The 22,117-nt window shown below is 57.7% G+C and overlaps 1 protein-coding gene across 1 annotated transcript; it reads left to right on the plus strand.

The window, feature by feature from the left end:
- Nucleotides 1–11,219: 11,219 nt before the first annotated feature.
- On the plus strand, nt 11,220–15,983 carry LOC128898115 (carcinoembryonic antigen-related cell adhesion molecule 6-like). Its single transcript, XM_054169814.1, has 4 exons — nt 11,220–11,364; nt 13,274–13,624; nt 15,138–15,510; nt 15,797–15,983. Exons 1-4 carry the CDS (start codon nt 11,316–11,318, stop codon nt 15,981–15,983), a joined length of 960 nt encoding a protein of 319 aa, XP_054025789.1. The 5' UTR covers nt 11,220–11,315.
- The last annotated feature ends 6,134 nt before the right edge of the window (nt 15,984–22,117 follow it).

Genomic DNA, 22,117 nt, shown 5'->3' on the forward strand with positions numbered 1-22,117 from the left:
CTCCCCCAGCCTGCCTGGGAGCGGCCAGCAGCCCTGCAGCGCCGCCCTGCCGGTGCCTCTGGCCGCACAGGCGGCCTTGCACATACCTCAGACGCCTCCAGCCTCCCCACAAAGCTCTCGGTGCCTCCCGGGGAGAGGCAGCAGGTGGAAACCAAAGGCGGTGGCAGCTCTGTGGGGCCATCACCTGCCTTGGGGCATGGGCAGCTCTTGCTGTCTGTGCTCCCAGCCTGGCCTCTCTAGGCCCCCCTGGCTCAGCTCTGCTGAGCAAGGGTTGATTCCCACCATGGGAAGTTCTCCTCCAGTCAAGTGCCTTCAGGACTCGGGATCTTGGGCTCCTTGCCCTGCTCGGCCTTTCTGTCAGCTGATGTTGTAGGGTTCTTCCAGCACAGCAGAAGGGAAACCTCTGGGATCTTGCCTTGCCCCAGGCTGGACTGCAGCCCTTCTGGAGAAGATCACAACCTCACTGGTGATGTCACTGCTCAAAGGCTGGGTGCGTGTTGCAGTGACTTCTCAAACATCCCTTGTGGCCCTGCTAGGAGCTGTGCTGCTCCAGGGATGGCCTGGAGGGAGAACTGGGCACAGCTGGAGTGTTTCTGACAAGCTTGGGGTTAGAAGGGAAGAGGGGAAGTAGCAAGAGCTGTGCTGGGAGATGACCCTTAGATGAAGGAGCTATTGACCAGGTGACCTGCAGTCACATCATGCTTGTGTTCAGGGGTGAAGCCTCAGCAGCTGCAGTATTTGCTGAGGAATTTTCCCCCTCTGCTGCTCTTGGATCTTGCTTGGAGAAGGAATTTGCAAAGGTTATCATGAGGTTGACCTTTGGGGATTACTTTTTTTCCCCCCCTCCAGACTCTCCTGGGTGTGAAGGTCACAAAGCTTTCATCTGCTGGTAGCTGGGAGGAGATGTCAGTCTGGGCCTCAGTGGAAGGAACAGAGGCAAATCCTGGCCTCAGCAGAATCCTTGGAATGTCAGAAGCAGGAGGAGATTTTGGATGTGCTAATTTCTCACTCCTCCATATCTTTGGGGGTCTTCACTCTGCTCTGAGCAGACCTTCACCAAGGCTGCTCCCTTTGTCTCCTGGCAGGCAAGATGTTCTGATGCCCAGGTGCAGCCATGCTGAACTGGCTGCCCTCATTGAATCTAAAGGCTGACTGTAGAGACCTCAGTGGTGAGACACCCCTGGAGGTTCTCCTCAGGTGACCTTGAGCTCCTTCTGCAGTTTCCCAGCTGTGGTGAGCTGTGGTTGCAGGCACCAGGAGTTAGAAGGAGCTTTGGAGTGAAGGTCTGGCAGGAAGGAGTCCCTCCCTCGTGTAAGGGAGTGGTGGCAGGTTGGCTGCTCTGAGGAACATCTCCCAGGGCTGGAAGTGTTCCTCAGGCAGCCTGCAGCACATGTTGTAGGCTCTGTGGGGTGCCAGTTCCACCAACACACCTTGGAGGTGCAGCCTTGCAGGTCTTCATTAATCCTGTTGAGGTGTAGCAGAGCACAGGCGTGCACACACTGTCCCTCACACAACCCAACCTTCATGCTCCAGCTTGGTTTCACCCTCTGCTTCTTGGTGAAGCCATGGGCTGGAGCTTGAGTGAAGAGGTGGTGACCCCAGCCAGTGTCTGTGTGAGCTGACAAAGGGTCCTGAGCAGGGTTTGGAACCCTTGAGCTCTTTCTTGAGTGATTTATCAAGGGTTCCAGAGCTCTTCCTTGCCTCCCTCTGTGCCCAGGATGTGAGGGAGATGGGTGATGTGGACACCTTCCCTTAGTCCATCAGCTTGACCTTCCCCCCCTGAGGGGTTCTCCATCTGCTGCTGCCCTGAGCTGGCACCTTCAGGACTGTGGCTGGTCCCAAGGGACACCCAACCCGAGCATGCTGGTGACACTGTCATGCCACAGCTGCCTTTCTGACCCACAAGGTGGTGACTGTAGCTCTGCCCTCCACTGCTGCTGCCAGGGGCTGTGGTCTGCAGGCACCAAGCCTCCTCTCAGGAGCCAGCTCCAGCCTCAAGGTGGTTGTGGAGTTGTCCATGGTGAATGTAGAAGGGACACATTTCCTCCTGGCTCTGGGGGTGCTTGAGTGACAATGAAACAGGGCAGGGGGAGAGCTGGGTTTAGACCTTGTGCTTCACCTCTCCCCACTTCCCAAGAGGGCTAAGTTCTTCTGGAGCAGCTCCTGAGCACCCGAAGCCCATTGGAAGGACCAGGATTTGGTGGTGGTTGCTGTCTGTCTGGTACAGGTGGCTCTTGGGCCCTGTTCTGTTTGCTCTCCTGATTGCATCAGGTTTTGTAACTGAGCTTTTCCAGTTCTTTGAAGCCAATAAATGCTGAGCTGCCTTCTTCTCCTTCCCTCCTCCCCCCACCTTGTGTGTTCTTCAAGCCTTCAAATAAACGATGTAGCAAGTGATCAGCTCCACAAAGTCGCTGTTTCCAGCAACCCTGGCCTTGGAAGTAAGTCCATAGCTCACCACCAGAGGTGGAAGGAGCGTGAGGAGCAGTAACCCAACCCTTCTCTGGTGGCTTCTGCTTCATTCTTTCCCTGGCCACACGGTGGCAGACGGTGCAAGAAGTTAAGTCGACGACTGTGGCTTCAGAGCTCCCGGTGCTGCGTCTGTTGTTGGCTTCAGCTTTCTGCTCAGCCCGAGGACCTGTTCCTCAGAACGTTTTGAGGGCTGTAAACCATGCTTGAGTTTCCACTGAGCCTGTCCAGCTAGGAGGAGGTGACACACACACCCCCACACACAAACCCCTTCTGGTGGTTCCTCGCCGTGGCCGTGCTAGCCCAACACTGTCCCATGTCCTGCTGCTGCTGGCTCTGAGCAGCAGTGAGCAAGATGAGGTTTGAGCAGATGCCTGAGGCTCCACTTCTGCTCCAGGTGCTCCTTGCGGGGTGGGGGTGGACTCGGTGATCCTTGGGGTTTCGTCCAACCTTAGTTATACTGTGATACTGTTTGTGTCTGGACAGTGTGCAAGGAGGTCCAGCCCCACACCTTCTCCCCACCTTGCTGATGGGGTGCTGGCAGCACTGGACCTGCTCTCCTGCACCAAGCCTGCCCCTGGCTCTGCGCCTCGGGCTGGTGCAAACCTTTCCTCCTGGCAAGCAGAGCAAAGAAGCGGAGCCAGGTCTTCCCTGGCGCCCCAGGGGTCAAGCTGGGCTGGCCTGCGGCCGGGACCTCCCTGCCCCCCCAGGTGCCAGCGCTGCGGCAGCTGAGGGGCTGTGCTGTCTAGAACAGGAAGAAAGCCGGGCTTGCGAGCTCAAGAAGTCCCCAGCTTCCCCTCCTGCTGAGGTGACAGCCCAGCCACGCTTGCGGAGCCTGGTGGCTGTGACCCTGCGCTGGAGGCGTGGTGGCCAGCCCCGCTGGACCTCCCCCTGCGGTTCCTCTGCTGGGGCTGCCGCCCAGACATGGCCTCTGGTCGACGCTCCTGGAGCCTCTGCTCCCTTCTTATGCTCCTCGGTGAGTCAAGGCTGAGCTGGGGGTCCTGAGGGATGGGGGGGTGCCCTTGGGGGAGGGGGGAGGTGGTAGCCCCCTGATGTACTGACCCCATGCCCTTGGACACCTGCTCTGCTCTGATGTCAGCCGCAGGTAGGGTCATGGTGGCAGGGGTTGCTCCATCCACGGGTAGAGGAAGGTCAGGAGGTGGCTGTGCTTTTGCTTCCCCATTTCCTCTCAGGACACAAGGAGTGGGAGGTGCTTCACAGGCAGGTGACCAAAGGGAAACCCAAGAAGGTGTTGGATGGCCAGAGGGCACCACTCATCCTTCTCCTGGGCTGCTTCCTTGGCTCGTGGAGAAGCAAAGCTCTCACTGCCCTCCATAAACTCACACCCCCCCTGCAAAATACAGCTGCTGGTTGAGAACCAGCTTCTGCTGGTGCAGCTGGTGGTGGGATGCTGTGACCACCCACACAGGGATGGGCTTGGAGAGGGGAAGGGAAAGAGGATCCAGTTCTTACTCTCCTACCAGGGGGCGGAAAGTGTCACTGAGCTGCTGCTTCCCCTTCTCTGCAGGGGGAAGCTCGGGTGTCCGTGTCACAGTCCATCAGGAGCTGGTCAATGGCACAGTGGGGCACTCTGTGCTCCTGCCTGTCTCTTACACCCTGGTTGATGCCAGCTGCTTCCCCCTGGCCATTGCCTGGACATTCAGCACCCCCCTGGACACACTGATCTCCTGCACTGTGACCAACTGCACCTTAGCTGCTGGCAGTGTTCCCAGCAACTGCTCCTCGCATTGTTTCCACCCACGAAGAGATGTTGAGCTCTTCCCCAACAATGGCTCCCTGCTGCTGAGGAACCTGCAGCTCAGGGACAGTGGGGTCTACAGCATCACCTTCAGATCACTATCCCAAACCTGGAACCTCACCCTGGCTGTGCATGAGAATCATCCCAACCCTCCAGGTGAGTGTCCCTGTGAGTGTGGTCAGGCCAGACAGTCATGAGGTCTGTGGTGACAGGTTGGACTTGATGATCTTTGAGGCCTCTTCCAACCTGGGTGATTCTGTGACAGGAAGTCAGTGAATTGTGTAGGCTGGAAGAGACCCTTCAGATCACAGAGTCCAACCATGGACCCAGCACTGCCAGGGTACCACTAACCCATGGCCCTCAGCACCACATCTACAAGGTCGTGAAAACCCTCCAGGGATGGGAACACCACTGCTGCCCTGGGCAGCCTGGGCCAGCCCTTGACAAGCTTCAAGGGGAAGAAAATGTTCCTGATCCTGCTGTAGCAGCAGGGTTGGGCTTGGATGATGTGTTGAGGTCCCTTCCATCCCCTGACATTCTGTGATTCTCTGATTCATATCCAACCTAAACCTGCCCTGTGGTAGCTTAAGGCTATTTTCTCTTGTGCTGTAACTTGTTCCCTGGGAGCAGGAGTGGGAAGCTTCTTTCCCTCTCCCTCCTAAGAATCCCAGCATGGTGAGGGGTGGAAGGGACCTCTGGAGATCTTCCAGTCCAAGCCCTCTGCTCAAGCAGGGGCAGCCACAGCAGCTTGCCCAGGATCACAATGGTCAGCTGGGGTTGGAAGCTCTCTGGAGAAGCAGACTGCACAACCCCTCTGGGCAGCCTCATGTCCAACCCAAACCTTCCCTGGGGTAACTGTTTCCTCTTGTCCTGTCACTTGTTCCTTGGGAGAAGAGACCAGCCCCCGCCTGGCTTCAGTCTCCTTTCAGGAAGTGTAGAGAGCCAGAAGGGTTTTGCTCAGCCTCCTTTTCTCCAGGCTGGACACCTCCAGGTCCTTCAGCTGCTCCTCACCAGCCCTGTTCTCCACACCCTTCCCCAGCTTTCCTGCCCTTCTCTGGACCTGCTCCAGCCTCTCAATGTCCTTCTTGGAATGAAGTGCCCAAAACTGACCCCAGGATGTGAGGAGTGGCCATGGGTGCTGGCAGAGTGTTTGTTGCCCCTCTGGAGGGGATGAGCTGCTGCTGTCCAGCCGTGGTTGCTGAGGTGCTGCAGGTCTCTTCTAACACAGGAAGCTCATCCTCTCTCCCTCCACCAGCTTCATCACTGTGTGGGCTTCCTGTGTGGCCACTGTCTCTAGGTGAGAAATGCTCTTTGACAGCCTGATCTTTACCCACCATGAGTGAGGTGAGAGGAGAGAGGTGAGCTGAGAACCTCAGCACTGGCTTTGGGTGCTGCCCTGTGGGGCACAAGAGGATGGGGCCAGACTCTTCCCAGTGGTGCCCAGGGACAGGACAAGGGGCAGTGGACGCAAACTGGAACCTAGGAGCTTCCGCCTGAACAGGAGGAGAAACTTTCATTGTGAGGGTGCTGGAGGCCTGCAGCAGGCTGCCCAGAGAGGTTGTGGAGTCTCCTTCTCTGCAGAGCTTCCAACCCCAGCTGGCCACTGTGATCCTGGGCAAGCTGCTGTGGCTGACACTTCTTTAGCAGGGGGGGTTGGAGTGGATGATCTCCAGAGCTCCCTTCCAACCCCCACCATGCTGGGATTCCCTGACTCTGTGACTCTACCCAAGACAGAAACACTTCTGAGACTTTCTGGGCTGACCTACAGCCTCCTGTCAGGGGCTCAGGCTGTCATCTGCCTTCCCAGCAGCACAGACAAGGCACCCAAGGCAGCACAGGAAGGTTGACTCCTTCATACTTGAGCTGTAGAGGCCTTTGTGTACTGCAATGTCTCCTCCCACCTGTGTCCACAGTGCTGATCTCCAGCTCCTCTGATCCCAAGGAGAGCTCTGGGATCACCAGGAAAGCTCTAGAAGATGTGGTGGGGCCTCTGCAATCAGCTCTTCAGCCACCTCTTCTCCCCTGTTCTCTCTCCTCCAGCAGACCCTAGGCAGCAAGGCCATGTCTACTACTACTACACAGCAGGAGTTTGCTCCTTACTTGCCCTGGTCCTGGTTCTGCTGCTCTCCTGCTGCTTGTGGCACCGGGGTGAGTGGCTCTTCTCCAGCTTCCTACCCTTCCAGGCTGCATCCTCCAGCTCACCTAGAGGTGTTCTTGGCTATCAAACGTTTGGAGGGCTCGGGAGCAGCTGAGCTCTTCACGCTGAAATGATTCCTTCTGTAGGGCTCCTGCAGATGGAGCTCCGAGCAGCCTGCTCTGCTCGCAGCTATCCCTGCTGACTGCAGGGGGTTTGGACTGGGTGAGTTTTCAAGGTCCCTTCTCACCCAAACCAATCCGCGATGCTGTGAATGTGCCACCTCCTTCCGCTCATGAGAGCTGCTGGCTGCGTTTCAAGCTGGCAATGAAGCTCAGCAAAGCAGGAGCACGTCATGGGGCTGTGCAGGGGGTTCTGGAGAGCTTCTACCTCCTGCTGCTGGGACCAGAACTTCCAGCCTGGGAAAGAGAAGCAACTGCAGGGACCCCGAGCCCCTTCCCCTGCCAGGCTGCCCGGGGCGGTGGCGGAGTCTCCGTGCCTGGAGGGGTTTCAGAGCCACGGAGGTGTGGTGCTGAGGGACGCAGCCCGGTGCTGAGCTGGCAGCCCGGGGCGGTGGCGGAGTCCCCGTGCCTGGAGGGGTTTCAGAGCCACGGAGGTGTGGTGCTGAGGGACGCAGCCCGGTGCTGAGCTGGCAGCCCGGGGCGGTGGCGGAGTCCCCGTGCCTGGAGGGGTTTCAGAGCCACGGAGGTGTGGTGCTGAGGGACGCAGCCCGGTGCTGAGCTGGCAGCGCTGGGCTCTTGGTCGGAGTCCAAGCGCTGAGAGGTGCCTTCCGAGCGCAGCCACGCTGTGACTCGAGGTGTCACTGCGGCTGCCCTGCTGAGGTCCCTCCGAAGCCCCCGGAGCCTCCCCGGACAGCTCGGCTCTCCAGCGCCGGGCACGGGCAGGCGCAGCGCATCCTGCTGATCCCAAAGCTCTCTTTTCTAGGGGCAGCTCGGCAGCAGAAGTGCAGAGACATGGAGCAGCAGCAGCAGGTACGAGGGGGCGAAATCCACACCTTCTTTGGCACGGACAGCTGGGAGTGGCCAGGGGCTGGAGGGGATGCTCTGAGAGGCTGGGGCTGGATACGAGCTGGGGAGTGAAACAATCGTTGTGAGGGGAAGGCTGCGCGCTTCTCCTCCACCTGCCCCCTCGGGCAGACCCCAAACCAGCATGGACCTTCCCCTCGAGAACCTTAAGGGAATCCTGGGGTCAGCTTTGGGCACTTCACTCCAAGGAGGACATTGAGAGGCTGGAGCAGGTCCAGAGAAGGGCAACCAAGCTGGGGGAGGGTCTGGAGCACAGGGCTGGTGAGGAGCAGCTGAGGGACCTGGGGTTGTTCAGCCTGGAGGAAAGGAGGCTGAGGGGAGACCTTCTGGCTCTCTACAACTCCCTGAGAGGAAACTGGAGCCAGGTGGGGTTGGTCTCTTCTCCCAAGGAACAAGTGACAGCACAAGAGAAAAAAGCCTCAAGTTGTCCCAGGGGAGGTTTATGTTGGACATGAGGAACAATTTCGTGCCCCAAAGGGTTGCCAAGTCCTGTGCTAGGCTGCCCAGGGCAGTGGTAGAGTCTCCATCCCTGGGGGGGCTTTCAGAGCCCTGGAGATGTGGTGCTGAAGGCCATGGTTTGGGGGTGCCCTGGCAGTGCTGGCTGTACTGATGGGCTGAGCAGGTTCTGCATCCATGGGCTGGGGGAGCTGGGACCAATGTTGCCCTATGGCTGCTGTGGGTAAAGCCACCTGGGCTTCACCTAGCTCCTGCCTCTGCCAGCTCCTTTTTGGGTGCAGACAGTCAGTAGCTCTGGACACCTTCTGTGCATAGACTCATGGAATGGTTTGGGCTGGAAGGGACCGTAGAGATCATCTAGCTCCAGCCTGCTGCCATGGGCAGGGACATCTCCCACCAGAGCCCCATCCAACCTCACCTTGAAGGCTTCCCCAGATGGCAGCAGCCACAACCTCTCTGGACAAGCTGTGCCAGGCTCTCACCACCCCCACAGTGACAAATTTCTCCTGATCCCAGCTCAGCCTGTGGAGAAGGCTCTCAGCTCTGGTGTTTTCTTTGTCCTTCTGCAGGAGGCCCCCATGGAGAGCACTGAGGTGATGGACATTGTAACCGTTTATGCCACACTTGGGAGTCCCCCAGGAACAGCCCCACGGCCACAGACTGCTCCTGGCCGACCAGGACAGGGCACTGAACCCTACAGCCTCCTGATATGACTGTCAGAGGTGCCTCAGAAGGGTATTTTTTGTCTCTTGGTGGTGGCCCTTGTCCTTTGGTGCTCCCCCTCCAGCAGCTCCACACCCTCAGCCCAGAGTAAAGGATTTGGAGCAAGCGAGCACAGGGACGCTTTGTCTGCCTCAAACTGTCTCTCCCTCTGCAGTGTGAGGGAGGAGCTGGTTCTGGTTGCTCCTGGAGACTTCCAGGAGGCCCAGGATTTGGGGTGATGGGTTGAAGAGGAACTTCAGCACCTGATTCTGGCAGGGAGGTGCTGCTCACACTCAGCTTTTGGTCACTTGTGTGTGGGGTGTGTGTGTGTGCCTTGCTTGCTCAATGTGTCAACCAAGAGAACCAGATCCTGCCATCCTGTGCCTGCTCTGGAGCTCCCAAGCTGTGGTAGGTTCACTTCAGCCCACACATCCCCACCACCAGCAGCTGAGAGCTCAGCTGGGCAGCAGTGGGTCCATGAACCTGCAGAGGGAGGCAAGTGGGTGGCAACAGGCTGCATCAGAAGTGACTCCGTGGAGTTTGGTGCTGGTCAGGCTGGCCTGGACCTGCCCTCTGTGCCAAGGGGGTAGCAGTGGTGGTGGTGGTGTGCTGTTGGAGCTCTGCACCTCCTTGGGAGGCTGCAAGTTCAGCCTGGGGAAGCAGGATCACAGAATCATGGTGGGGATTGGAAGGGACCCCTGGAGATCATCCAGTCCAAGCCTTCTGCTCAAGCAGGGCACCCACAGCAGCTTGCCCAGGATCACAATGGCCAGGAGGGTTTGGAAGCTCTCCAGAGAATGAGACTCCACAACCCCTCTGGGCAGCCTGCTCCAGGGCTCCAGCACCCTCACACCAGGGGATTTTCTCCTCCTGTTCAGGTGGAACCTCCTGGGCTCCAGTTTGTGCCCCTTGCCCTGTTGATTTGAATGTTGATCCCAGCTTCCAAGGGTGACCCAAGGGAGGGAACATCCCTGAGGAAAGCTCCTTTTTTACAGCTTGCCTTTTCTGCTTTTGTCTTGCACCTCCTTCAGCTGGCTTTAGCTCCTGGGACATCCCAAGCTCACCTCAGCTGCAGGCAGAACCCAGCAGCCCCTCAAAGAGATGACAAAATGCCCATGGGCATGTGACAGGACCCCACAGCTCTCCAGCCCTGCCCTCTGCAGCCAAGGGGTGGCTGTGGGGAGAAGGCAACTGCAAAATGCTGGCCCCAGAAGGAGGTGCAAGGCAGAAGGTCAGGGGGAGCAGCTCCCCCTTGAGCACACGAAACCCCAAACCTGAAAGCTTGCCTTGGCCCACAGCCTCTGCTGAGCTGGGGCAAGCTCCACCTGTCTTGAGGGGCATTGTCCTTCATGACCAAAGAGATCTGTGGGGCTGCAGGTGGAGCATGGAGCTGCTGCCCAGACTCTACAGCCTGACCAGCTTCTAGGAAATGACCAAACTCAGCAGAACTTGGGGTGAGGAGCATCACAGGTGGGGTGTGAGGTGTGGCTGTGGCCAAGCTGGGGGATATCACAGCATCATTCTGGTTGGAAGAGACCTTTCAGCTCATGGAGTCCAACCCCAAACCCAGCACTGCCAGGTCACTAAACCATGGCCCTCAGCACCACATTTCCAGGGCTCTGCAACCCCCCCAGGGATGGGGATTCCACCACTGCCCTGGGCAGCCTGGCACAGGACTTGCCAACCCTTTGGGGCAAGAAATTCTTCCTCATGTCCAACCTAAACCTCCCCTGGGACAACTGGAGGCTGTTTCCTCTTGTGCTGTCACTTGTTCCTTGGGAGAAGAGACCAACCCCACTTGGCTTCAGTCTCCTTTCAGGGAGCTGTAGAGAGCCAGAAGGTCTCCCCTCAGCCTCCTTTTCTCCAGGCTGAACAACCCCTGGTCCTCACAGCTGCTCCTCACCAGCCCTGTTCCCCAGACCCTTCCCCAGCTTGGTTGCCCTTTTCTGGACCCTCTCCAGCCCCTCAATGTCCTTCTTGGAGTGAGGGGCCCAAAACTAAACCCAGGATTCAAGATGTGGTCTCACAAGCACCCAGTACAAGGGCATGATCCCTGCTCTGGCCCTGCTGGCCACACCATTGCTGATCCAAGCCAGGATGCTGGTGGCCTTCTTGGCCACCTGGTCACACTCTGGCTCATCTTCAGCCACTGTCAAGCATCATCCCCAGGTCCTTTTCTGCTGGGCAGTTTCCAGCCACTCTGCCCCAAGCCTGGAGCCTTCCTGGGGTTGTTGTGACCCAAGAGCAGCACCCAGCTCCTGGCCTTGTTGAACATCAGATGTAGCAACTGAAGTTCTCAGAGAGCTGCAAGGCACACTGAGGAGCTCCTGGGAGAAGCTGTATGAAGCCAGGTAAAACTAAGCCAAGGCTGCAGCTGCCTGGGTGATGGTGTCAGGAGCTGTGAATCACCACGAGCTGAAGGGACTTTGGTTTGGAAGGAGCCTGGTGGAGAAAGGATCCAGCAGCTCTGCCCCAAGGAGCAGCTGCCACCAGCAAACACCAGAGAGAGGGCAGGAAGGCTGCAGTGCGAGGTCCCCTGGCAGCAGGGCAGCTGAGGAGCAATCAGCAGGAGAACAGCAAAGCTGGAAGCGATCCAGTCCCGGCTGGAACCAATCCATGCCGAGAGCATCCGTGACACGCCGCCAGCAGCAGCAGCCCAGACCTGCAGGCAACAGCGAGTCCTCACACGGTGCAGCCTGACCTCTTCTCCTCATCACACTCTGGAATTGAAGGAGCTGCCTTGGAGCCCTTGATGGGACCCCCCATGGAGCTGCCAGGGACCAGCTGGGTGCTCCTTGCAGGTAAATGGTCTGCAGGCTGGGCGAGGTGGGTTCTCACAGCTCAGCCACCTGCAGGCCGAGCGAGGCGAGTGCTGGCTGCTGGGGCTCCAGGTGAAGCCCTCACTCTTGGCAGCCCCTCACAAAGCTTCAGGCTTCGGCAGGGCTTTGCTGATGTGCCTGGGGACCTCTGGGCCACATCAAGCAGGCTTGCAGGTACAGCAAAATCATAGAAGTGTTAGGGTTGGAAGGGACCTCGAGGATCATGAGGCACCAACCCCCCTGCCACGGGCAGGGACACCTCACACTACAGCAGGTTGCTCAGAGTCACATCCAGCCTGGCTGCAAAAACCACCAGGGATGAGGCTTCCACCACCTCCCTTGGGCAACCTGCTGCAGTGTCTCTCCACCCCAGCAAGGGTGAAGGTGTCTTTGCTTGGCTGGCCAAAGGGGAGGAAGTAGAAGCAGCCCCAGAAGGTTCAGGTGCCAGAGACCCACTGCAGAGAGGCTGATGCTGGGGCTGATGTTTGTGCTAGCACAGTATTTATTGTGGTTGCCTCTCACTGGTGGTCTCATGTCCACCTCGCTGTGGTCCTCACCTTGAAGCTCCCATCTTCAGGGTGAGCACCTAAACTGGAGGAGGGACCCTTTAGCCACCAAGGTGTTAAGGGGGAGCACCCAAACCAGGGCAGAATCTCTTACATCCCACCCAGATTCTCAGGTGCCCTGGGGTGGGTGAGCTCTGTGTGGGCACCTGGAGGGCAAGCTGTGGGTGCTGCCATGCTGACAGGGTGTTTGCTCTCCACCATCAGCTTTTCCCTCGAGAAAGGAGATGCTCAGGACCTAAGATGGTGTCTCCTCCCTGCACATTGTGCAGTCTGGGGAGGGCAGAAAGGCCCAGAGATAAAACCTGAGGGCTGTCTGTGGAGCTTATGAGAAAGAGCGTTGGAAGATGGCTCATGGGCTGGGGCAAGATGCTCTCCAGAGGCCCTCCAGCCCCCAACCACTCTGTGGTTTTGTCATTTCTACTCCTGTTTTCTTTCCCATTTGTGCTGCACAGTCCCTGAGAGCAATCAGCACGAGATGGTCTCCAGGGCTGCTGGCAGGGCCAGCAGCAGCAGCATTCGAGATGCACGTCAGCATCTTATCTCATCAGGGCAGGAGCTGAGCAAACAGAGCTGGTGGAGGTGGTGGGGCCCTGCTGGGAGCAGCTGGGGCCACCCAAAGCACTCCTCCTGCCCCCCCCCCCCCCCCCCAGCATCTCTCCACCTCGTTGCCACCCCTGGAAGCGTGTCCTGCAGCCTGGGGACAGGGTGGGATCGCTGCTGCCGGGCTGCACCTTGGGGAGACTCAGTCCTGAGGCTCCTGGGGCTGAACTGCCAGACTGGGTGAGAGAGGAGAAGAGGACCTTCAGCAGACCTCCTCTCAGGAGGACCAAGGTTGCCACCAGCATTTAACCCCCTTCTGCCTGAGTGGATAAATGTCCTCCTCTTGCATTTCTTCTGCCTAGGGCTGGCTCCTTGCTTCAGACCACTCCACCTCACCCCCCCAAGACCCCCCTCCTTGATTTTCTTAAAGAGCTGCTCTACAAGCCAGGACCATAGAATGATGCAATCATTGTTAGGGTTGGAAGGGACCTCAAGGATCACCCAGTTCCACCCCCCTGCCATGGGCAGGGACAGGTTGCTCAGAGCCCCAAACATCCTGACCTGTTATGGTGCCAGGCATGGGGCATCTCCCACCTCTCTGGGCAACCTGGGCCAGGCTCTCACCACCCTCAGGGTCAAACATTTCTCCCTTCTCTCCAGTCTGAATCTCCCTCTTGGAGTTCAGATCATCACCCCTTGTCACCACAGACCCAGTGTCCTTGACTCAGGAGGTACAAAGCTTCTCCCAGGCCATGCCAAGTTCCTCTGTCTCCCCTGCCATCCAGGGCTGCTGGTGCCTTTGGCACAAGCTGCAGAAGTGGGGGAACCCCTCGAGAGAAAAGTCACTGCTGTGGGATCCTCAGTGCTGCTCCCTGGGCCAGAAGATACCAGCCACATCTACTCCCTGCAGTGGGAGCACCTCAACAGCACCAACTCCAGCTCCACCACCATCCTGCAGTACTACAGGAGGTCTCCCAGCACAGCCATCCACCCACCCTACACAGGACGAGCCCTTTTCCACCCATCCAATGGATCCCTCTGGCTGGAGGGTGTGCAGGAGAGTGACAGTGGCATCTACAAAGTGACTGTCAACATGAGAGCCAAGGAGAGCCAGGAGATCCTGTTGGAAGTCCTCAGTGAGTGGTGGGCACGGGAGGGAGGAGCAGGGTGAGGGATGCAGGGGGGCTTGGCTGTACATGGACCATCAGCTGGGCAAAGGGGCTTGGAGAACCCTCTTGGAGAACTCTTCCCAGTGGTACCCAGAGACAGGACAGGGAGCAATGGGCACAAACTGGAACCCAGGAGGAGAAACTTCTTTGGTGTGAGGCTGCTGGAGCCCTGCAGCAGGCTGCCCAGAGGGGTTGTGGAGTCTCATTCTCTGGAGAGCTTCCAAACCCTCCTGGCCATTGTGATCCTGGGCAAGCTGCTGTGGGTGCCCCTGCTTGAGCAGGGGGTTTGGACTGGATGATCTTCAGAGGTCCCTTCCAACCTTCACTGTGCTGGGGTTTGGTGAGAAGGGATTTGAGCAGAGCCTCAAACCAATCAACTCATGATGGGGCAGCCATGAGGCTGTTCAAACCTCCCATGCATGGAGACATCAGCAGGGGGGCTTTGGGGAGGGGATTCCCAACCTGTCCTAGGGAGGAAGCTGTGGTGGTGCTGCCCAAGGAGTCCTTCCTGGCTGCCTGTCTGTGTCAGAGGGCTGGGAAGACAATTTCCTGGAGACAGGGCTGAGCTGGTGGAGCCAAGCCTGGCACCGTGGCCTTCATGGAGAAGCCTTGAGGAAGCTCCTCTCAGTACAGACACAGCAACAAGAGCTGCTGCCAGCAGCAGGGAGCTTCCTCTTCCACATCACTCTTGGCACTTCCCCTCCTTTTCTCTGTTCTTCTTCCTCTGCTCTAACCACATGAAATGGGGCTGGGAGCTGCAGCCACTTTGCCTTTTATGTCTCATTTCCCCACTTACCTGAAGGACTGAAAGCAAAAACTCCACCACAAAAAGCTACCCCCAGCCCCCAAGGAGCAGAGCAGCTCCATGCAAGCAGAGCTGTCCCTTGGGGAGCCACCTGTGATTGCACCCTTGCAGATTCAAGGGTGCTGTGAATAGAGCAGAGTAGAACAGCATTAACCAGGTTGGAAGAGACCTTTGAGATCAAGTCCCACCTATCACCCAACACCATCTAAGCAACTAAACCATGGCACCAAGCACCCCATCCAGGCTCTTCCTAAACACCTCCAGTGATGGTGACTCCACCACCTCCCTGGGCAGCCCATTCCAATGGCCAATCTCTCTTTCTATGAAGAACTACTTCCTAACATCCAGCCTAAACTTCCCCTGGCACAGCTTAGGACTGTGTCCTCTTGTTCTGGTGCTGGTTGCCTGGGAGAAGAGACCAACCCCCACCTGGCTACAACCTCCCTTCAGGTAGTTGTAGACAGCAATAAGGTCTGCCCTGAGCCTCCTCTTCTCCAGGCTCCTCACAGGGCTGTGCTCCAGACCCCTCCCCAGCTTTGTTGCCTTTCTCTAGACACCTACTAGCAACTCAACATCTTTCCTAAACAGAGGGGTGACCATTACATCCCAGATCCCCACCACAGACCCTCCAAGTCATGTCTGAGAGAAGCTTTGGTGTTTCCATTCCCTTTCCAGAGCCTGTGGCTCGCCCTCGGCTCCAGAGCAGCCCTCTCGTGGCCCAGGCTGCCGGCGAGGTGCTCTGTGAGGTGGCAGAGGGCAAGGTGGACACCATCACCTGGAAGAAGGATGGGCAGCTCCTTCCCCCAGACAGAGCTCTCCACCACTCCAGCAGGCTCAGTGTTTTGTACCTGAGGTCAGCAAAGCAATCAGACTGTGGCTGCTACTCCTGCAACGTCAGCAACGGCGTAAGCTGGGCAGAAGCCTCCCTGAACATCACTGTTGCAGGTGATTGCTGCTGGGGTCTCACTTCCCAGCACTCTTCCTTCTCTCCACCCATCCCTGGGGTCTCACCTCCCATCCCTCTTCCTTCTCTCCACCCATCCTTGGGGTCTCACCTTCCATCCCTCTTCCTTCTCTCCACCCATCCTTGGGGTCTCACTTCCCATCCCTCTTCCTTCTCTCCACCCTTCCCTGGGGTCTCACCTCCCATCCCTCTGCCTCCATACCCCCAAGCCTGTCATGAGGCTGTGGCCTCCAGGAGCTCTCCACCACAGGATGATCAGCAGCCGTTCCCAGGCTCTGATCCCACCAAGGCACAGTCCTTGATAGGATGAGCTGCAGGAGACTGGTGGTTCCCTCTTGGAGGTGGTCTCAAGCAGCTGGCCCTCGGCCAGGGTGGTGGTGAGCAGGGTGCAGGCAAGCAGCGGTGGCCAGGAAGCCCAGGGGCAGCATGCATCCCAGGCTGGCCACTTCGTGGACCACAGCACGCAGCAGAAAGCGCTGCTTTGGCCACAAACTGAATCCCTCCTGGAGATGGAGGCACCTCACAGCCCACCAGAGCCACTCCTGCTGGTGGCCTGACTTCTGGCTCCCCGGGCTGGGGGGTTTCCAGGTGTCTCCCCTCCCTTGCAGGACGTGCTGAGGATTGCAGTGGTCGCTGTGGTCTTTGCTGCTGTCTCGCTGTGGGGCTTGATTTTTCCTGTCTGCCAGTCTGAGAAGCTAAGGATAAGTGAGTCCATGGCTGGAAGGGGGGCAGATGAACCTTCACTCCTCTTCTCTGGAGTTTGTTTAATACTGGGTAATACTGGGGGGGGGGGGGGGGGGGGGGGGGGGGGGGGGGGGGGGGAGGGGAGAGGGGGAGAGGTGTGCACAGAGCCCTCCTCAGCGCCCCCCACCGAAGAGTGGGTCAAACCCACCAGCCCCCGGGCCAAGGATGCCTCCACAGCACCCTGGGTGGGATGGGCTGAGCCCCACCTTGAGGAAGGGTTGAGGGATGGTGTGGGACATCATGAGGGGTCCCAGCAGTCACCCCCTCCCTGCTGTGGTGTCTAGGAGGGGAGCTGTGGAGGTGGCTCAGTGCCTACACCTGCGGGCTGGTCTGCGTGGCCTCCATCCTGGCCAGCATCGCTGGGGTCCTCTGGATGTGGGAGGAAGGTAGGAGATGGCTTGGTGGGGGCTTTGGGGTGCTTTGGGGTGGGGAAGCCCCTTCTGAAGGCTGCAGCATGGCAAAGCAGCCCTTGCTGTGCAGGGCAATGTGGGGTGAAGACATCATGGGGGGGTCCACATGAGATGTAGAGTTTGATGGAGGTCAAAGAGTGTCCTGAAGAGGGAAGGTCATGCAGCTGAACAGGTCGGGGTGGACCTAGACAGAGTCACACATGTCCTCTTTAATGGTTGGACTCAACTTTAAAGGTCTTTTCCAACCTAATCCATTCTATGATTGTCTTCCCCAAAGGGTTGTCCAGGCCTGGCCCAGCCTGCCCAGGGCAGTGGTGGAGTCCCCATCCATGGAGGACTTTCAGATCCCTGGAGATGTGGTGCTGAGGGCCATGGTTCAGTGGTGACCTGGCAGTGCTGGGTGAAGGGTTGGACTCCATGAGCTGAGAGGTCTCTTCCAAGCAAAACAATTCTGTGATTCTGAAATTCCCCCTGTGTGACCTCAGCTAGACTTGGAGGCCTGGACCACCACAGGGATCATCACCCAGCCCTGGCATTCATAGACTTAGTGCCCTGCTGCAGAGTTAGCTGCAGAAGGGAGGTAAAATGACCAGGGGAGGGAGAAGCTGCTTCCAAGGGCATGAAACCATGAGGATAATGCAAAGGCTGGAACACCTCATCTGTGAGACCAGGCTGAGAGAGTTGAGGTGGTTCAGCCTGGAGAAAAGAAGGCTCCAGAGAGACCTTCTGGTGGCCTTTCAGGACTTCAAGGGGTCCATCAGAAAGCTGGGGACAGCAGCAGGGCCTGTTGTGACAGGACAAGGGCTGACGGTTTGAACAAAAAGAGATTCAGTCTGGAGAGAATGGAGAAATGTTGGAGCCTGAGGGTGGTGAGAGCCTGGCCCAGGCTGCCCAGAGAGGTGGGAGATGCTGCATGCCTGGCTCCACTGCAGGTCAGGTTGTCTGGGGCTCTGAGCAACCTGCTCCAGTGGCAGCTGTCCCTGCAGGCTGCAGGGGGTTGGAGGGATGAGCTTTGAAGGTCCCTTCCCACCCAAACCAGCCTGTGAGCTCACGGAAAAGCTGGGAGTCAGGATGAGGTGGGAAAGGGACATGATGGAGAGTTGCCCAGTGATGAAGGCAGTGAACTGCTGCCCTGCCTGGTCCTGGTTTCTTGCAGGCCCTTCTATTGCCATCATCCTGCCCGGGATCGCCCTCACCTACGTCATCGTCATTACCTTCCTGGTCTCCACTGGGGTCATCTTCCAACCTGCAATGTTCTCCCAGATCAAAAACAAATCAGGTGAGCTGCTCTGCCAAGGCTGGCAGAGGCCACAGCTCCATGGGGGGTGGGGCTTTATTGTGCCCCAACTCTCAGCACTAACTGTTTGCAATGAAAACTTTGTTCCTACCTCTCTGGTGGCTTCCCCACCAGGGCAGGGATTATCCCCCCCTGGACTGGGTGCTGCTGGGGCCACACCTCAAATCCTGGGGTCAGTTTTGGGGCCCTCACTATGAGAAGGACATTGAGGAGCTGGAGCAGGTCCAGAGAAGGGCTACAAAGCTGGGGAAGGGTCTGGAGAACAGGTGAGGAGCAGCTGAAGGACCTGGGGGTGTTCAGCCTGGAGGAAAGCAGGCTGAGGGGAGACCTTCTGGCTCTCAGCTCCCTGAAAGGAGGCTGAAGCCAGGTTGGGATTGGTCTCTTCTGCCAAGTAACAAATGATAGGGCAAGAGGAAATAGCCACATGTTACCCCAGGGGAGGTTTAGATTGGACATGAGGAACTATTTCTCCACTGAAGGAGTGTTCAGGCACTGGCTCAGGCTGCCCAGGGAGGTGCTGGAACCACCACCCTTGGAAGGTGCTCAAGAAAGGTGTGGCCATGGCACTTGGGGACAGGGTTTCACGGCCGCGGGGGTGTTGGGTCGAAGGTTGGACTGGATGATCTTAAAGGTCTTTTCCAACCCAGAGCATTGTATGATGGTGGCTGGGGACTGAGCTCCACCTGCCCCTCAGAGCGCACAGGGTGACCGCTTTGCCTTCTCTCCGCCGGGCAGCGCAGCGCACGCTGGGCTACGCCGCTCCCGGGGGGGTGCTGTCGGTGGTGCTGACGACCTGCTTCCTGATCAAGAGCATCCTCCATCGCCACGGTGAGAGGGGCTGCTCCGGCCGTCACCCTGCCGAGCTGCCCCACCGAAAGTCACCCACGAGGGGTACTCCCCCCTGTGCTAGAGCTGCTCCCAAAGTCCAGCCGGCCGGGGTCGGGGGAAGCCAGATCCTTGCAGGGCTGGATTGCCGCAGCCCTCTTTCTATTTGTCACCTTGGGGGTGGGGAGGGCTGTGTCTATGTCCTCACGGTGACAGCTTGCCTCTCCTCTCCCTCTTCTGCTCCTCCGGACGGTGTCTTGTGCCAACGCTGGGCCCGTCTGGCCTCAGAGGAGGGCTGCACGCCGCTGGTGGGCCTGAGCACCCTCGTGGTCAGCACGGCAGCCGTGGCCGCCGTCCCGCTCCTGGCCATCTTCTTCTCCTGTAAGTCCTTCAGCTCCCCCTGCCCCTCGCAGGGCCTGGGGCTGAGCAGGTCGGTGTCCTTCCTGGAGAACACAAGACCTCTCCACTGGCCATTCCTCTTCCCTGGCGAGCCCCAGCTGGCTCCATGCAGCACGCCCTCCCGCGCTGCCCGCTCAGGGCCCCTCACACGCTGCCTCCTGACTTGTCCTTCCCCAGATCACACCACGCAGAGGCAGCTGCAGGGATGTGACTCCAGCTGGGTGGACAAGGAGAGGTAGGTCCTCTATTGCCTTTTTCCTTGCCAAGTCATGGGATCCCAGACTGGTTTGGGTTGAGGGGATCCTTAAAGCTCATCCAGTCCAACCCCCTGCAGTCAGCAGGGACAGCTGCCACTAGAGCAGGTTGCTCAGAGCTCCAAACAACCTGCCCTGTTATGGTGCCAGGCATGGGGCATCTCCCACCCCTCTGGGCAGCCTGGGCCAGGCTCTCACCACCCTCAGTGCCAAACATTTCTCCCTTCTCTCCATTCTAAATCTCCTTCTTGGAGTTCAAACCACCACCCCTTCTCCTGTCCCTACCCTCCCTGATGAAGAGTCCCTCCTCATCTTTTCTCCAGGGCTCCTTAGGTACTAGAAGACCACAAGAACATATTCAGTTCACACCTTCTTGAAAGGAAAAGAGATGGATATGGAAACTTTCCCATGCCTTAAGTCTTAGACCTCAATGAAGACCCAGCCCAGCACTGCCCTCCCAGCCTCTTAACTCACCCTGGCTTCAGTGGGTAGCTCTAGGGGACATCCCCACCCAGCAAAGTGCTTAAGAGTCTTCTCAAACCTTCCATCATGATCCCACCCTGAGGCTTTCAAACCTTAATAGCTGCTGGTTTTGTCCCAGCACTTTGGACTTTGGCTATGCCATGAATGGTTTTGGCCTAAGCCAACCAACATGCCCCAAAGGAGAGCTTCTAGGTCATCACAACCTCATGACCCTCAGCCAGCTTCTCCTTGCCCCAGCCAAAACCACCCTGAGATACAGAGGAAGGATTGTCACAGCCCTTTGTAGGGTCTTGATGTGTCTTTAGGACAGCTGAGGGTGGGCACATGGGGCTGGGGATGTGAGAGCCTGTGGCTCCAGTGACACTCAGCCTGTCCTATCTCTCCTTCTTTCCAGGTCCTTTGAAATGGCTCAGCCCTCCAGCAAGGAGGCTGTTTCCTCTTCTTCTTCCTCTTCTTAGGTCAGGGTGTCCCTCACTGGGCTGATATCAACCCAACCTTTCTCCCAGGTCTGATGGGCTCAGGGCTCTCAATCACAGAATGGTTGAGGTTGCATGGGACCTCTGGGGGTCATCTTGTCCAACCCCTCTGCCCAAGCAAGGTCACCCAGATGGCCTAAGGCTTATCTCCAGATGGTGTAAGACCTGGGCTCCAGGGGGTTGAGGTCTGCAATAGGCATAATAAACAGCAGTGAAATAAACCCAGTTCTGCCTTTTTTTTGTTCACCACAGAACTGGGGGAAGCCAAAAGCCCATTCCCCCCTCCCTCTTTTTTTCCACTTTCTTCCTCTTTCACATGAACCCTAAATTAGAGAAGAACATTTGAAACTTACCTCCAGGGGCCTCTCATGCTGGCTTAGCACCTTGCTGAGATCAGAGCTGGGTTTAGATGTAGGTAGGTGGCTGAGCACGCCCACCCCTTCCTGCCACTTGCTTGCCTTCATGCTGCCTGGTGCAGGTGCTTTCAAGATGTGGTTTGGGGGTGGAGGTGTCAGGCTTCCTCCTCCTGAATCCACAAGCCTCTTCCTCCAGCAGCAACCAAACTTTCCACAGAGCCTCCTCCAAATAACTCAAGAAGAGGCTGCAACAGGAATTACGAAAGGAGGAGAGAGGAGAACAAGGTCTGTGTGCTCCCTGTCCCCTTCAGTAGGGGATCAGAGGCTCCCAGGATGTTAGGGGTTGGAAGGGACCTCTGGAGATCATCCAGTCCAACCCCCCTGCCAGAGCAGGATCCGGCACAGGTCACAGAGGAACACATCCAGATGGGTCTTGAAAGTCTCCAGAGAAGGAGACTCCACAGCCTCTCTGGGCATCCTGCTCCAGTGCTCTGTGACCCTCCCAGTGAAGAAGTTCCTCCTCATGGGGAGGTGGAAGCTCCTGTGCTGGAGTTTCTATCCATTGCCCCTTGTCCTTGCTGTCTCCAGGGAGCCACAGACCCCTCAGTGCTGGGGACACCAGGACTGGGGTACTGCTGCCTACATGGAGGGATGTCTCCCTCCTAAGTTTAGCAGGACTGTGGATCCTTATCCAGTGTGTTTATGCATGTTGAGGTGTTTCTCCCTGGTTTGTCACATCCACAGCTCAGCTCCTCCTACCCCCCTTCTCCTGTTTCCATGGAGAGAAATAGCTTTTCAGCTGCTCATGTCGAAACAAAGGGAGGAAATCCTCTTCCTTCAGCAGGAAATGGACATTCTATTGACTCCTTTATAAGGAAGCCAACTTAGGAAGAGCCTGCAACTGAAGCTCAAGTCCTGTGTCCAGTTCTGGGCCCCTCAGGTTAGGAAAGATTTTGAGTTGCTGGAAGGTGTCCAGAGAAGGGCAACAAAGCTGGGGAGGGGTTTGGAGCACAGCCCTGTGAGGAGAGGCTGAGGGAGCTGGGGTTGCTTAGCCTGGAGAAGAGGAGGCTCAGGGCAGACCTTATTTCTCTCTACAGCTCCCTGAAGGGAGGTTGGAGCCAGGTGGGGGTTGGTCTCTTCTCCCAGGCAACCAGCACCAGAACAAGAGGACACAGTCTCAAGCTGCACCAGGGGAGGTTTAGGCTGGAGGTTAGGAAGAAATTCTTCCCAGAAGGAAAGATTGGCCATTGGAATGTGCTGCCCAGGGAGGTGGTGGAGTCACCATCACTGGAGGTGTTTAGGAAGAGCCTGGATGGGGTGCTTGGTGCCATGGTTTAGTTGGTTAGATGGTGTTGGGTGATAGGTTGGACTTGATGATCTCAAAGGTCTCTTCCAACCTGGTCTATTCTATTCTATTCTATTCTCTATTCTATTCTCTATTCTATTC

This window comes from Dryobates pubescens, chromosome 18 (assembly GCF_014839835.1).
Source record: "Dryobates pubescens isolate bDryPub1 chromosome 18, bDryPub1.pri, whole genome shotgun sequence".
Classification (NCBI taxonomy): domain Eukaryota; kingdom Metazoa; phylum Chordata; class Aves; order Piciformes; family Picidae; genus Dryobates; species Dryobates pubescens.